The sequence below is a fragment of the Asterias rubens genome, chromosome 4 (assembly GCF_902459465.1).
Source record: "Asterias rubens chromosome 4, eAstRub1.3, whole genome shotgun sequence".
Taxonomy (NCBI): Eukaryota; Metazoa; Echinodermata; class Asteroidea; order Forcipulatida; family Asteriidae; genus Asterias; species Asterias rubens.
Window position 1 is genome coordinate 3,535,010 of NC_047065.1, and position 14,937 is coordinate 3,549,946.

The 14,937-nt window shown below is 38.8% G+C and overlaps 3 protein-coding genes across 7 annotated transcripts; 2 read left to right on the plus strand and 1 right to left on the minus strand.

Moving 5' to 3' along the window:
* Nucleotides 1-27: 27 nt before the first annotated feature.
* LOC117289405 (NADH dehydrogenase (ubiquinone) complex I, assembly factor 6-like) lies at nt 28-7,070 on the plus strand. Of its 4 annotated transcripts, none has more exons than XM_033770518.1 (8): nt 28-164; nt 1,293-1,473; nt 1,874-1,972; nt 2,439-2,541; nt 3,317-3,450; nt 3,914-4,015; nt 4,347-4,557; nt 7,006-7,070. In XM_033770518.1, exons 1-7 carry the CDS (start codon nt 31-33, stop codon nt 4,530-4,532), a joined length of 939 nt encoding a protein of 312 aa, XP_033626409.1. In that variant the 5' UTR covers nt 28-30; the 3' UTR covers nt 4,533-4,557; nt 7,006-7,070. The 4 variants fall into 4 exon arrangements, with proteins under 4 accessions (XP_033626409.1, XP_033626408.1, XP_033626407.1 ...); XM_033770517.1 differs by lacking the exon at nt 7,006-7,070 and adding an exon at nt 5,630-5,709; XM_033770516.1 differs by lacking the exon at nt 7,006-7,070 and having other exon boundaries at nt 4,347-4,659.
* On the minus strand, nt 5,169-11,515 carry LOC117289406 (fucolectin-like). Of its 2 annotated transcripts, XM_033770520.1 has the most exons (5): nt 11,360-11,515; nt 10,033-10,137; nt 8,117-8,215; nt 6,988-7,242; nt 5,169-5,858 (listed from the first exon to the last, which is right to left on the minus strand). In XM_033770520.1, the coding sequence occupies exons 1-5, from the start codon at nt 11,421-11,423 to the stop codon at nt 5,617-5,619; spliced, it is 765 nt and encodes a 254-aa protein (XP_033626411.1). In that variant the 5' UTR covers nt 11,424-11,515; the 3' UTR covers nt 5,169-5,616. The 2 variants fall into 2 exon arrangements, with proteins under 2 accessions (XP_033626411.1, XP_033626412.1); XM_033770521.1 differs by lacking the exon at nt 8,117-8,215.
* Nucleotides 11,516-12,204: 689 nt separating this feature from the next.
* On the plus strand, nt 12,205-14,739 carry LOC117289321 (DNA replication complex GINS protein PSF3-like). The gene is made up of 2 exons (XM_033770394.1): nt 12,205-12,640; nt 13,386-14,739. The coding sequence occupies exons 1-2, from the start codon at nt 12,239-12,241 to the stop codon at nt 13,620-13,622; spliced, it is 639 nt and encodes a 212-aa protein (XP_033626285.1). The 5' UTR covers nt 12,205-12,238; the 3' UTR covers nt 13,623-14,739.
* The last annotated feature ends 198 nt before the right edge of the window (nt 14,740-14,937 follow it).

Sequence of the window (14,937 nt, forward strand, 5' to 3'; positions counted from 1 at the left end):
AACTTCAAACATTCCAAGATGGCGGCGTCCATGGGAGCTCACGCGAGGTTGATATCCAAGAAAGTTTTGTTAACGAAACATCTCAAATTATGCAAACAAATCACGAATTTTCAACGGAAATCATTGTCAACAAATAACTCGCAATACTGCATTGATTTAGTGAGGTGAGAATATATAATTTCTACAGTATAAGTTTGTAAAAATTGAGTTTCGACCGTCAACAACTGGTCAACCAATCGAATTCGTCTCTTCTGTTAGTATTTAAAACTGGGTCACTGGGTCACTGCCTGGAACCGCAGCATGCACCGCAGTGATGCTACTGCTACCTGCTGTACTCTCTGTTGGCTTTTTGTTGTGAAACTGTGAATACCCCACTGTGTATTCCTATACAAATTCTCTGATGATTCTTTTATCTTTTACTTTCCGTCTTTGGTTAATATTTTTCCAAAATTGGCAATGGTGGACCATGGAGGTAGAATTCTACCTCCATGGGTGGACAATTCAATAATAATGAGTTGCTTGATTTATTTCGAGACCTACCGATTGCGCTCCGTGCGTCACGAGACCTATAGTGGATATTGCATGTAAACAAACACTGCGCACTGCTTATAAATGTGCGTTAAAAAAACATGACTATTTTTGCAATTTTTTGGCTAAAAAAATGGTTAATTCTCGAAATCACTAAAGAGTATTCTGGAGTTTGTCACATGAGACCTTACCTATTAGGCCACATAAAAATAATTGTTGATCGTCCTTTTATTTTTTATTTTTTTTTTTAAGTTTTGTTGACATGCCAAATTAAATATGATATAAAGAATAAAGAAATCATCACAATCACTATAAAACAGAGGGTTTGTGTCTTTTTGATGTTTTCAATAGTTTTGTCAAACAAATTTAAAGGAACACGTTGCCTTGGATCGGATGAGTTGGTCTATAAAAAAGCGTTTGAATACTATCAACCTCTCCCAATTACTCGTTACCAAGTAAGGTTTTATGCTAATAATTATTTTGAGTAATTTCCAATAGTGTCCACTGCCTTTAAATCCAATTATGAAACTTAAAATGGCTCCGTATCCGCAGGATGGGTTGGGTCACGGGTGTTGCATGCTAGTTCTTGCTTGCAATGCATTGCAGCTCAAGCATGTGTAGTCCTTCACAATTCAGCTTTAGCTGCCAGTGTACATGGTGTATTAAGGATGATTTATATTTAGTCTTCCAAATTGTATGGAAGGTACTTGAATGAAAGTGTGTTACATTTCTTTTCATTGTTGGTTTTGTTTTGTATTGCCCAGGAAAAACGATTATGAGAGTTTCCTTTGTACCCTCCTGCTCCCACAAGCAGCTAGATCCTCTGTATTTGCTCTCAGAGGCTTCAATGTTGAGACAGCGACCGTTAACGACACAGTTACAGAACAGCACATAGGCCTAATGAGGATGCAGTTCTGGAAGGATGTCATCACTAAAATATATCAGGTCTGTTAAAAAATAACTCCCTTACAACAGGTCTGGTATGAGGTCACAGAGGCCATTTTCTGTTGCCCCAGTTCTTTGCCTAAGTGCCCCTTCAAAAGTTACCTAGTATGTTATACAGGCCCTACTTGTATAGAAGGATTGCAATAGGCGTCACCGGCCGCCCTATTTGATGAATTAAGGACGCGTGAGGAGCTACCAGTGGCTGAGAGTCAGGTGTAGCGCGTAGTCGTGTGCACTTTTTCATTGTTTAGCATCAAAGATGGCGATAGATGACGCGTATTAAAACCCATCCAGGCTGAACCCATCTATAGGCCCTACTTATGATATATTCTGCCGAAAAGCCCATGTTATTCATCCTTCACTTCCATTGATATCTACTGCAATGATCCTATATTTTCAGGGATCCCCTCCCCACCATCCGGTTGCCATGGAGCTGTACAGAGCTGTCCACAAGCACAACCTATCCAAACGGTGGCTGTTGAGAATCGTTGAAGCAAGAGTGAGTATTGCATTAGACTTGTGGACAAGTCGTTAAATGTTTGCCATGTTGATGGCGTCAGCTCTCCTGCAACACTGCTGATGTCTGAGGAGACTGCTTTGGCGAGACTACTATAACAATCAAACTGAATTGGCATGCCTTCTTTTATTGTGTTATATTTACCGCAAGCCAAATATACATATTGATACCCCTCCATGCAATGACTCAAATCCCATATTCAAATGTTTTCTTCCAAAAAAAAAACATAGTGGGGAAACAAAAAATTGTGATTGATTGTCAAGATTTGTCTCAATTATTTTGTTTCATGTTATTTTTGCATCGGTCATAAAGAAATGACCTTTGTATTGCTAGAGCAGGTGTCTTACCTCCAGACCAATGAGCTAGTGTTAGCAGCTAGTACTGCTCAATCATTGGTGAACGGGTGAAAACAAGTAATGTTCAATAATTGTTGTTTACTTTATTACAGGAACAATCCCTGAATGCCAGAACGTTTCAGAGTGTTGAAGATGTTGAGAACTATGCAGAAAACACAGCCTCATCACTGCTATATCTTACACTGGAAGCACTTGGTAAATATAGGCACAGTGTACAATTATAACATGATTTGAGTGTGGATATTCAATATATTGGAAGTTGAAAAACTAGTTAACAGGGTGGAGGCAAATGGATCTAGTTTGTTAACTTCCAATACCGACGAATGGAGTTAATATTGTTTTTCCTCACAGTTCTTTCTAGTCTGGCATCGTTAGGCTCAGGAAAGCGCAAACTGTATGTATGCTACCACCTTTTTTGGGGTATGTAGCAAGTGATGTTCAAACTTGAGTTATATACTACACCCATGTGGGACTTGAACCCACACTCTGCAGGTCAGAAAGGCATTGAATCCTGCTCGGCCACAAAACACAAGCTTTGTTTTTCGTAAAACAATGTTGAAAATCTCTGTTAGACACAAAGTGTTAAAAATGTGTTAATTACTAGTTTGCCTGGAGGAGGGCTAAGTATTTAATACATGATTATTTCTTGATTCCAGTTAGTTCTTTTAAATTGAGAGATGTCAAATAAAGGTTAGAAAGACGAGGCTGGTTTAGCCCTATAGATTGTCACACTGCAGCCATCTTTGTCCGATTCCCAGACACAATGACTCTGGTAGTTTTAATTCTCAATTTATGAAAGGTTACTAGACTATTTTCCCTGTCAGCCTCAGTTTGGCTGTATTGCATTTGTGTCCAAACTTCAGGCTGGTCAGTTGTTGTGGTGCAAATCGTTCGTAAAAAAATCATGAAGAATTTAGGGCATTTCAGATCACACTTGTCAATTTTGTGTACAATGATCACACCCCTGCAGGAGTGAAAGATGTGAACGCAGACCACGCAGCGAGCCACATTGGTAAAGCACATGGCATTGTGACACTCCTCAGGGCTACACCATACAACATCAGTAGGCAACAAGTAATGCTCCCAATGGACTTAACCATCAAGGTACCCGATCATTGTCACAAGGTTGTTGGTGTGAATCCTACCAAGCTAACCGTTGATTTCACAATGACTAGAATAAGTATAAAGTATAGTCGGCTAGTTACTGAGTCACAAATTCTTGATTTGTGCAACTCATAATCATAGACGTTAAAACCAATGTTTGTATGAGAGAGATTGGCTGTTGCCAGCTTAGTTTATTAACTCCTTGTGGGAGTTCACCGAGTTCCCTTGGTGGGAACATCATATGAACAAACAAACAAATTGACGAACCTCTGGGTGTCATAATCCATGTGTTAATTTTGTTTCCACTGGAATTACACCATTTCTGTTTTGATGAATAGGTGTAAAGTTTGATGTATTCAGCCCTGGAACAATTTTATGTTTTAAACAATTTTAAGACATCTCTCCATCTATCTGTCTAGATATTTTAACTGGTTTACATTCTTTTCATTTTTATCCCGGTCAGCATAATATATCACACGAGGCAATACTAAGACGAAGTACCGAGCAACCGATGAAGGATGTGATTTATGATATAGCAAGTGCAGCTCATGTCCATCTGGAAAAGGTAGGTTTCGTCCGATTGCTTTTTTGTTAAAGTACTTACAAAATTACCACAATAAAGAGGGCTGGAAATACCTACTGAATCACTGGCCAGAGGAGTCCATGAATTTTAAGACTTGGGCTAGTACATTAATACCACAAACAAGTCCTGCAGTCTAGTGTTTTTCAAACACATACTTCCGAAAATTTAATGTACACATAAACTTTTCAACTTAAGACTTCTTACTAAAAGTTAAAACCCAAAATAATATTTGAGGTCTGAAAGTGTCGATTGTGCTATATATAAAACCCTCTTTCCACTTGAAGATTGTAAAAGTTTCTTTACATTTTTTCAGGCTAGATCCTTCAAGTCCAACGTGCCGAAAGAGGCGCTCCCTGCCTATCTACTCACAGCGGCGACCGAGGCTTTTCTTCGGCGCATACAAAAAATAAACTTTGACATTTTTCACAAACACTGTCTGAAGAAGGAACCTCTGATGCCCCTTCTACTTTGGTTACAAAACAAAAGAAGAAAATATTAAAGACACCGATACTGTTTGTGATTTGGTAAGTGAACGAAGGAAAATACTAAATTTTGTTTAGGCATAAAAAAAAAAATTATGTTGGCCTAACCCGACCCTGGGTATTTGTATTTTTTTCAAGGAAAGAAATTTAATGATAAAAACCTATTAAAGACATAAAAATTAAATAAATGTCATCAAGAGTTTAAAAATATACTATTTGTTGTGTGTAGCCTTGTTTTGTTTTGTTATCGTGTATACTACCGGCTTAAACAATTGGAAAACATGTCATTTTCGTTGCTGGGAGGGGGAAAAAAAATCCCTACCTACCTTATTTTTGGGAGCCCGTTACGCCAACATAACATTTTTTTTTATGCCTGGTGTGGATTGTTTGTAGCATTGACTCGCATTGGACAAGGTTAGATGTTCAATATTGAATGTACAATGTTGGGCTTAACATTAGTGCCCTGGTCATTGGACAAATAGTATTCCTGTAATCTTTCTCAGCTCCCTGAGGAGGACAAAGCCTGAGCTCCCCTGGCGCTCAAAAGGCTTTTTCAAGAAAAATATCAACCTCTACCCTCACAGGTACCCATGTATTCCCCTTTGTGAAGAGAAGCAGTTATAGTAAAGCATTTAGCTCAAGGACATAAGTGTCATGACCAGGATTTGAACCCACACTCCGATGACTAAACCGCCAGAACTTGAATTTGACCACTCGGCCATCACACCCTATGTAGATAACTCATTCTGGTTGTTTTCAAAGGAAGACAACCAGCTGTTGTAAGTATACTGACCCGAATGGTCCCGCATGGGCAAGACGGTAGTTAACCCTCTTACCCTTCCTCCCACTCTTTGTGCAATTATCAGCGAGTGGTCCAACCATTTATGTAACTGCATGGGTTTTTATACACGGCGTTGCGTCACAACTATACATGAACAAATTACATGGAAAATCTGAACTGTTAATAATAATTTAAATACAATTTATGGTGCTCCTTTAAACCTTACAAACTACCCTAAAGTGCTTAAAAATGTAGAAACTAAACACAATAAAATGACATTATTATAATATTAATTTTCAGCATTTGGTAATTTCATTAATTTAAAACCCATAGATACTGAAATCCTCGTCGTCGGATGGCTCAATGTCAGTCGGGTTTACATTATGGAGGTGGCACTGACCATTGCTTCTGGCGAAGTCAAAGGTCAGGCATCCGGCGTTGTCCATGCAGTACTTGGCACATTTTATGACGCTTGTGGCCGTCACTGTTGAGAGTGGGTTACTGTGACCGATTGACCGTCCTTCACTGAGCCTGCTGAAAACTGTATTCTTCATCCGGGCATCTTTGAAAATGGAAAAAAAAAAATCCTCATTTTAAAGATTTGCCTCGGTCAATTTCAACAAAAGTACAGCTTGTTCAATTTTGTTTGAGAATGAATGCTTCAGTATTGTTTGAATTTGAAGCTTTGCATAGTGTGATGAAATAAGAAGAAACTATAAATAAATAGTAAACTTGCGGGTACAACCATGTGTGAATCTCTTAGGCCAGCAGTCCAGCATTCTCCTAAAGCGTGCAGAGTTTACTGTTCGAAACGTCGAGTCCCAACCGGCTCTTTCCAGAGCCAACACTCACCCTAAGAGAGTTACACATGGTTGTACCCGCAAGTTTACTAAGTGAATCAATGTGTGGTGAAGAGGTTTTTTTTACTAGTGGTTTAATCCCAACGAGGCCTGGTTCTTGATTATTTTACCGAGACGAAGCCGAGGTAAATTATAAACTTTGATTTCCATTCATATACCTTTTAGGTCAAAAACATCATCACTTTTTGGTCAAAAAGTAAAATAAATGCAAAAATTATAATTGTTAAATGATATCTTTCAACACAACGCCCCTCCAGCTATGAAATGGTAAAGCCCTCCGCTGCCCTCGGGTAAACAACTCCTTATAGGGGAATGCTGTGCGCATATCACGTGATGTGGCACAACTGTTTCAGCCAATGCTCTTGACCAATAGGAGTGAAGAAACTGTCACGCCCATGAATTAACACTTTTTACCGGTCATAAAAAAAAGGTTTATACACACCCACGTGACGCGCTCTCCACCAATAGGATAACGAAATTGTCTGAGGTATTTATGAATATTTATTTATAGTTTCTTCTTAATGAATGCTTCATTGCATCAGTATTCAATGGTCTAAAGGAGCGGTTCAATTTCAACAGTTTTGTATTCACTGGTCAATTAAGATCATTTAAACTTATTAGGTCGCAAAGACCATTGATTTTCGTAGACATTCAAGTTACAGCAAAATGCTGGATAACCTTCAAGTTCCATCAACTGTAACAGACAGTAGAAATAAAATAAGAGAATGGCGAAAACTAGTTATAGACTATAAAATGAAACCAACAAGAATATAGTATTGAAAGATTATAAAATTAAAAAGTAACATAAAGATTTATTATTAATTATCTTACCCTTGTCACATTCTCCAGATGTGTACACTTTAACTTTCACCTCTGCCAACATAAGAATGGCGTTTGTGACCTCTGGTCTGGATGTGTCAATGTCGAAGCTCACAAACTTGGCAGTCCTCGGCGGGTCACACAGAAAAGCCGTCACTGTTCCCTGAACAGACTGAGCCTCGGTGGCCGGCAAGCCGCACTGCTGGTTTTCGGTGGGTGTGGGATGAACGCCAGCTCTTGCCACAGCACCCAAGAAGCGATTTTTACCTTGGGATGGGAATAGAGTAAAAAACAAATCAAATTGGTACAATAGGGTTCATTGAGAATGTAGGTCATTAGACTCCGTCTCACAACTAATTACTCACAACACCCTAGTTTGTTGATAAGATGCCCCTTTTTTTTGCCAACTTGATGATGTCGAGTTTTCAAAAGGTTTATATTGATTCCAACTACTGTTTCATCTTGTGAGACTCTGGTTCTAAAGGAAAAATATGGTATTTTTTTGAAGCAGCTTTATGGAATTGGGCACTGGTCTTGGCCTTGGTGCCTCTTTGCATTGACTTTAAAGACACTGGACACCTTTGGTATTTGTCAAAGAACAGTCTGAACAGAACTTGCTGTATCTCAACATTATGCACAAAATAAACCTGTGAACATTTGAACTCAGATTGGTCATTGAAACTGCGAGAGAATAATGGAAGAAAAAACGCCATTGTTGCACAAGTTGTGTACTTTCAGATGCTTGATTTCGAGACCTCAAAATCAAATTCTGAGGTCTCGAAATCAAATTCAAATATTTTTGTGAGAAAATACTTCTTTCTCAAAAACTATGTTACTTCAGAGGGAGCTGTTTCTCACAATGTTTCATACTATCAACAACTCTCCATTGTTTTTAACCAAGTAAGTTTTTGTGCGAACAATTATTTTGAGTAATTACCAATAGTGTCTGTCCATTGCTTTCAAGATGTTTCAACTAAAGAGCCCTTTGCAAAATGAAAATGGCCTTGCCCTCTCGAAGATAAGATTCCAGGCCAGACATGCAGTGGCAAAAAGGTAACTCTGATTGTCGTTCTTAAAAGGGTTCAGAAAAGAGTTGGGGCAACAAAATAAGATTATCAAAATTAACAGTTTAGTGTGTTACCACAACATCCTTGTCTGAGTGTTACGATGATTTTGCCCAAGCAGTGTTCATCACCCAGGTCCAGTCGCCACCATGGATGTGGGTCGGTATGGTTTGGAGCTACAATGGAGGTTCATGCAGAAATATTAAAGGAAAGGTATACTTTTGGTAATCGCTCTTAAAACTAATGGAAATAAAAACTGACTTGGTTAGAAAGTAAAGCAGCTTTCAATATAGAATCATTTTTTTAGAATCATTTAAAATAGTCCCAGAAAATATATTTTGAAAATTCAAAAAATATTAATTATTGTGTTTACAATTATAAGAGACAAGTTTTCCTGAAGAAGTTGTACTTCCTGTACTATCGTTATTGTAAAACAAGTAATGTTAAGTTCCTTTTGCTTATAAATATTTAGTATTCTAGGTGGGTTTTTTTTCTCGACAGTAGGCCTACAAAACAAGACAAATATTTTACAATGACTGTTACAATAGTCCACACAAGAAAAATCATGTTAAAGGGGGGCTGTCCTCAAGTGATCACATGTTTAGCGTCTTCCCTTTTCGAAAAAAGGGAGGAGGAGGCGTTTTTTTTTTTTTTTTTTTTTTAATTGGCCGCCGAAATATTTTTTTGATACAAACGGCTGGGCTATTTTTCATAAAGCATATTTTTTGCTGAATTATATCCCCTTTTCACTCTTTAAAAAAAAATATATTTTCGGGAGAGAAAAAAAGTGAGACGGCCCGCTTAGAAGCGGGCGGGGACGCTAAACATGTTTTTTACTTCTTTTTAGCTTATTGTTCGATGGTCCATTTGCGAAGAAGTCACCGAATGGTCCACTCGGCCAAACGCTGCTTTCTTTGTAGAACAATAAAACAAAACTTGTAATCGTGAACTTCAGCATAATTAAATTCCAGCTCATATAAAATCTCGTGCAATTAATTAAAGACCTATGACGCCAAGGACAAAATAATGCAGTTTTGCAATTCACTCGGTTTGGAAAAGAATTGAGGGGGTGGGGGTGGGGGTAAGACCCCAATACTACACGGTCTGTGACCTCGGCTCAAGTTTGATGTAAAATACCATTATGTTTTAGTGACATTCAAGAAGCTTCTAGCACACAATTTTACCGTGAGATTATTGCGTCCCCACGTTTATAACTCTATCTATTTGAGAATTGGTTCATCACTAAACCGAATTTGACCTTGGAGCGCCTTGATTAATTAAAGGTTAATTAAAGGATCGTTTTCTGTTCATTTTCAAAGAACTGGCCGAGTGATACAGTCAACTGCCTATTATTTCTGTATGCGCCAATACCATGCCTAGTTTAGTCTTTATAATTGCATCAGTGATGAAGATCAACACAACTAAATAAATTAAGTCACCTTGAAATAGAATTTGTTTTCTTTCAAACATAAGAGTATATCCATTTAGCCACTGGACCGCCCAGCCGCCTATCGATATACTGTAGTGGTATGAGGAAACCTTGCTAGCTTGCGTTTGTAGAAAAAAAGAAACATCAAAAGAATCCTCGATAGTCATTATTAAGCTAATGAAGCTAATGATGGTGAAATAATTTAGCGCTTACCCCAACAAGACGCTCATTAGTAAACACAAAGGAAACTGTATTTATTCATCATTCATGATAATATTGAGCTCAAATTTTCACAGGTGTGTTATTTTATGCATATATGTTTAGATACACCCAGTGGGAAGACTGGTCTTTGACAAATTACCAATAGTGTCCACTGTCTTTGTGATACCATTTTTTGCAAAATCTGCATTTTCTGCTAGCAGAAATTTGGAATTTACTTTTTGCCAGTGACTGGCGGTCGAAAAGTAGACAACCCGAATTTCCAAATAATTTTATGAACTAAAAATTGCGTTTTCCACTTTAATTGTAAGCAAAGATGCATAAAAGTATTATAATAACGCTTACCGGTATGTGAAAAAGTGTCCAGGTTGCCATCAACGGCTGCAGCTGCAACTTTCTGTATTACATGCGATGTACTTTGCGAAGCTGACTTTCCAACAGCATTGAGACCTTTAGAAAGTTTCCATGATTTTGTTTACGAACAAAACAGTGCAGAAAATAACGATTGTAGGCCTATAATAATTATAATTAGACACTGTGTGTTGATTACTTACAGTAGCAGTGATTGCTGTGCACTGATGATCACGGGCGGGGGTGGGGTGGGCTGGGGTTAGGGTTAGGGTTAGGAGGGGCTGTGGTAGGTGCGTTTACGGGCGGGCACACTCCCTTTTTCTCAAAGAAACAAACCCAAATCTCAATGCTGTGTAAACAGCCTTTGAAATGTCATAGATTTTACCAGATGGCATTTTCTCCCTGGTCCCACAAATTAATGGCAAAGAAGTTGCAATAAATGGCAAAGAAATTGTAACTGTCGTAGTGCCGTTCAAAATGTAGGGTACCCTTTTTGCGGATGACATTTGTAATGTGCAGACAAAACTTTAATGTGGCCGGGTAAAGTCCGCGTTCTTCTCATTAAAAACCTCACATTTTTCAAAAGAAGGGAAACAAAACCCAGCCCCCCCTGAGGTAATTGCACCCGAGAGTATCTGTGGGTATGCTGTTTTGTAGGGCCCTAAAGCGAGCGTCCAATGCTCGTTCTCGATGCCTAATAATGCACCCATAGTGACTCAACCCATAACGGGAAGGTGTGGCCCTCCTTACACAAAAAGTCACTGTCGTTTGGACACGTTTGGTAAGCACACGTTTGGAAAGCACACAAATTATTTTGTGCGACATGGGTGTTTTTTTTATACAAGGCTTCGGACCAATTTTAGCCAATATTTTCACAGATTTGTTATTTAATGTATTATGCTGGTCTTGACAATTAAAAAGGGTGTCCATGTGTCTTTAATATCTAACAGAATTTGATGGAAGAAAAACTGTCAATAAAACTTTCCCCGTAAAAAATACTGACTTTTTGATGCTCATAATAATTTCCCCCGTGTTCAAATTTACAGACGAGTTTCTGTACCGTAAAATAAATACATTAACATTTTCACAGTGAATCATCGTCCGATATTCGGTAATGTGGCTAAAAAAAGGGCTATATAAGATATGAACCAGGTGTGGCGGTTTCAACTTTCCGCCGTGTTCAGTTTTCCGAATGACCAAAAACGGTAACATTACGTCCTGGATACAATGCAATCCCAATTACAAAGACATGTTTAAATCCACACCGTTAGTCCACTGAATGACCCCAGAATCACCAAAGTGTAAAGTATAGGCTACATACCCGTCAGATCACAGGCAGCATGTAGAACAAAAAGTAACACCAAAAACAAGGCATCAAAACCCATCCCTCGAAGTTGTAGCTTCCAGCACGACGACAACTTGCCTTCATGAAGTATAAGGGAGCTCGAGAACCCCTAGACAACTGACACGGCAGTCAAAAACAGTAATGTGATGCAGCGTGTACAGCGCAGGAGTTTAAACTGCCTGGGAAAGTGCGGGGGAAATGCCAAGACTATTAACATAGAGGCCATGTGAATAATAAGTTTTGTTTCTATCCCTGATTATCCTTGATGAATTAAAATCGATTATAGGGTGGTATTTCACAAGAAAAATATTGTTTTATGAAACCCAACTTCAAAAAAGTTAAACAAATAAATAAGCCAACAAAAGATAGGCGGACATTATTCTTTTGATAAAAAAACTGTTTCAGTGTTGATTACTTGAAATGTTTTAAAGGGTAGAATCTTAATTGAGTGGAATTTTCCTCTCAAAGATTCCATTTCATGAAAGATTGGCAAGGAAAGTATTTATTTCTGAATATTCATTCACTAGGCCGAGTACGGAAAGTTAGTAGCAATATTCTTGTTTTATTCAGGTTTTGTTCAGGTATAAAAAAAATCGGTTTAGAAAACAAATTAAAAAGCACGATAGTGGCAATAAAAGAAATTCCCCGCGATCAGTAGTGCCCCCCCCCCCCCCACGTCCCGATTGTCCACCCACATAGTATAGCGCCCTCTTCCCGTCGCCAAACTCCAACTAGTCTGTTCCCCGTCAAATTTGTCAACAATCCCCCGTAACTTAATGCACAACACGTAACAGTTACTTGACTTTCCCGCCATATCAATCGGTTTCAAAAACAAGCACAATTTTGTGTATAGAAATGGCGTATGCACCCGAGATATACACCCGTTTCTTCAGTAATACTGATAACTATTTCAACCTTGAGGACATTCTGTCGTCCCAAGAGAAAGTACCAGTCAAAACAGAACTGCCCATGTTTCGTTTGGGGTTTTTAAACTCGAGTTCTGACAATGAACATATCCTGCCCGGAACAAAAATGGAGTTGCCGTTTTGGTTGGCGACGGGTCTGTGCAGTCGAAAGAGAAAGATCGTAAGCGTAGAAATGCCCAAGTTTTACCGGGCTGGATACAGAGAAATCTTCACTGCAGATGCCAATGTAGTGGATCTTCACAAATTGGGGCCTTACTTCTACTCGTTTGGAACCAAACTGCTGTGTTTCGAGTTGAATGAATCGGATGATGTTGCCAAGTCATTACTCCAGGTAAGCTGGAACTGAAGTTTTGAAATGAAACTGTTGTGGTGTGTTGAATGAATGTTGGAAGGAAATGGATGAAAAATTGAAATGATCAGCCATGACGATGATGTCATTTCTACTTCCTTGTTTAATTTGTGGACGACTTAGTACTTCCCACTACTACTTTACACTGTACAGTAGATAAAGGAGTCGTAACCTGAGAGTCATAGTATAGTATATAAATAGTACAGCATCTCATCAGTGACAGTAGTGTAAACAGGGGGGGGGGGTGGGGTGGGCAGGGTTTAGCACGAATTGGTCCTTGACCTGGGCCCTGGGGTTGGAGGTTCATTCCACTATCGTCCTAGCGGAAGGAACTCCATATCACGGTTCTCTGTAGGTAGGAGTATGTAGGGCCATTGAGCCCAAGTTCAGAAAGCTCGCCCCCCCCCCCCAAAAAAAAAAAAAGAAAAAAAAAATGTAAAGTCGTTACTACTAATTACTAGTACTAATACGTATTACAAGCCATTCTTTTTTGGAATAATGTGCATTTTTTGTTATCCTCATCTTTACCCCAACTTGCAGCCCCCCCCCCCCCACAAAAAAAAGGAGGGTAGGAATACATTTAAAGCGGCGACATAGTCCAAGACAAATAATGTATGACGTAATGGACTAATGAGACATTCAAAAGTCAATATTTTGTCTTATTGCAATATGCTTTTCTCATTTAATACATTGTATTTTTGATGATTGAATCTTGTTTCGTCCTCAGACATTCATAGACCGCTTCCGTCGCATCATGGACAATTCTCAGAATGCACTGAACCAGGAAACATCCAAGCTGACAGACAAGCTGGATGAGATGGAACGATCCCTCTTCAGAGCCAGTCAACAGAGCCTGTTCGATTTCCAGAAGTGGGAAACAAGAAAGATGACGAAGATGTCGGCATCGGACATGGTGGTGAGCCACAGAAAGAGGAAGAGAGCAGCAATGGACGAAGGAGATTGACTCGTACCCAACCTTTCATGAACATAAACATATCCAAAAAATAACTACTCCTCTGGGACTGAGCATTAGTAGTAATTTACTAAAATCAAATCAAGCCGAGTCTATCATTTGGTTTTACCCTTACCCCGATGTGTAAGCACTGTATATATTGTACTCAGTACTTTCCCCCAAGTTCTGTGGAAAAAAATTAACGGGAATATTACTCAGGAGAGATCCAAACCCACGACCTTTGCTAATCTAGGGCAGATGTACTGCCAACTAGACCACCGAGATAGCCCGGTAGCTAGACATGCTAGCAGTTCAAATCCTATATTTTAGCAGCGGGTACTGCAATGATTTAATGGTTGATGTAAAATTTGTACCGATGATAAAGAATATTGTTTTTGGTTAAACCCTTACACCGATGTGTGTAAGCACTGTATACTCGGTACTTTCCCCAAGTTCTGTGAATAAAATCACAGGCACATTACTCCCGTGGTATTCAAACCCACTTTTGCCAAGAGCAGATGTCCCACCAAAGTCTCCGAGATGACAACTATGATAGAAACCCCTGGCCCTAATCAGCATACAATGCAGCCTGATTTTAAAGGGATTGTAAAATTAATGACCATAAAAAGACATACTGTATGACTTCACAGGTGTTCTGTTATTTACAATATTTATTTTACAATAGCCATGTCTTACATTATTAACTAGTTATTAAATTAGTACACAAGTCCAAAGTTCTTAACAAATGCAACTTAAGTACTGAAAGTTCTGCCCTCAAGTGTGACTAATTTTTATCCCAACTCCTTTGTGCTGAACTCCATGCAGGCATGGATCCTTCCTTACCCTAACAAATTCTAACACCATGGTAGCTCAACATCCCAACTGTTGGACTCTGATTATGGTGATTGGTGGTATGCCTGATCCTAAGTAAAAACATTTCACGCCAGCAGAAAACATAACTTTGTTTTGAAAATGAAGAAAAAGTATTGACAAAATGTTTAGTTAGATACACAAAAGTAAAGTTAATGTCACTAATTCTTTTCTTAGTAAAACAAGAATTAAAGGCAGTGGACACTATTGGTAATTACTCAAAATAATTATTAGCATAAAACCTTTCTTGGTGACGAGTAATGGGGAGAGGTTGATGGTATAAAACATTGAGAGACGGCTCCCTCTGAAGTGCCATAGTTTTCGAGAAAGAAGTAATTTTCCACGAATTTGATTTCGAGACCTCAGATTTAGAACTTGAGGTCTCGAAATCAACCATCTAAACGCACACAACTCCGCGTGACAAGGGTGTTTTCTTCTTTCATTATTATCTCGCAAC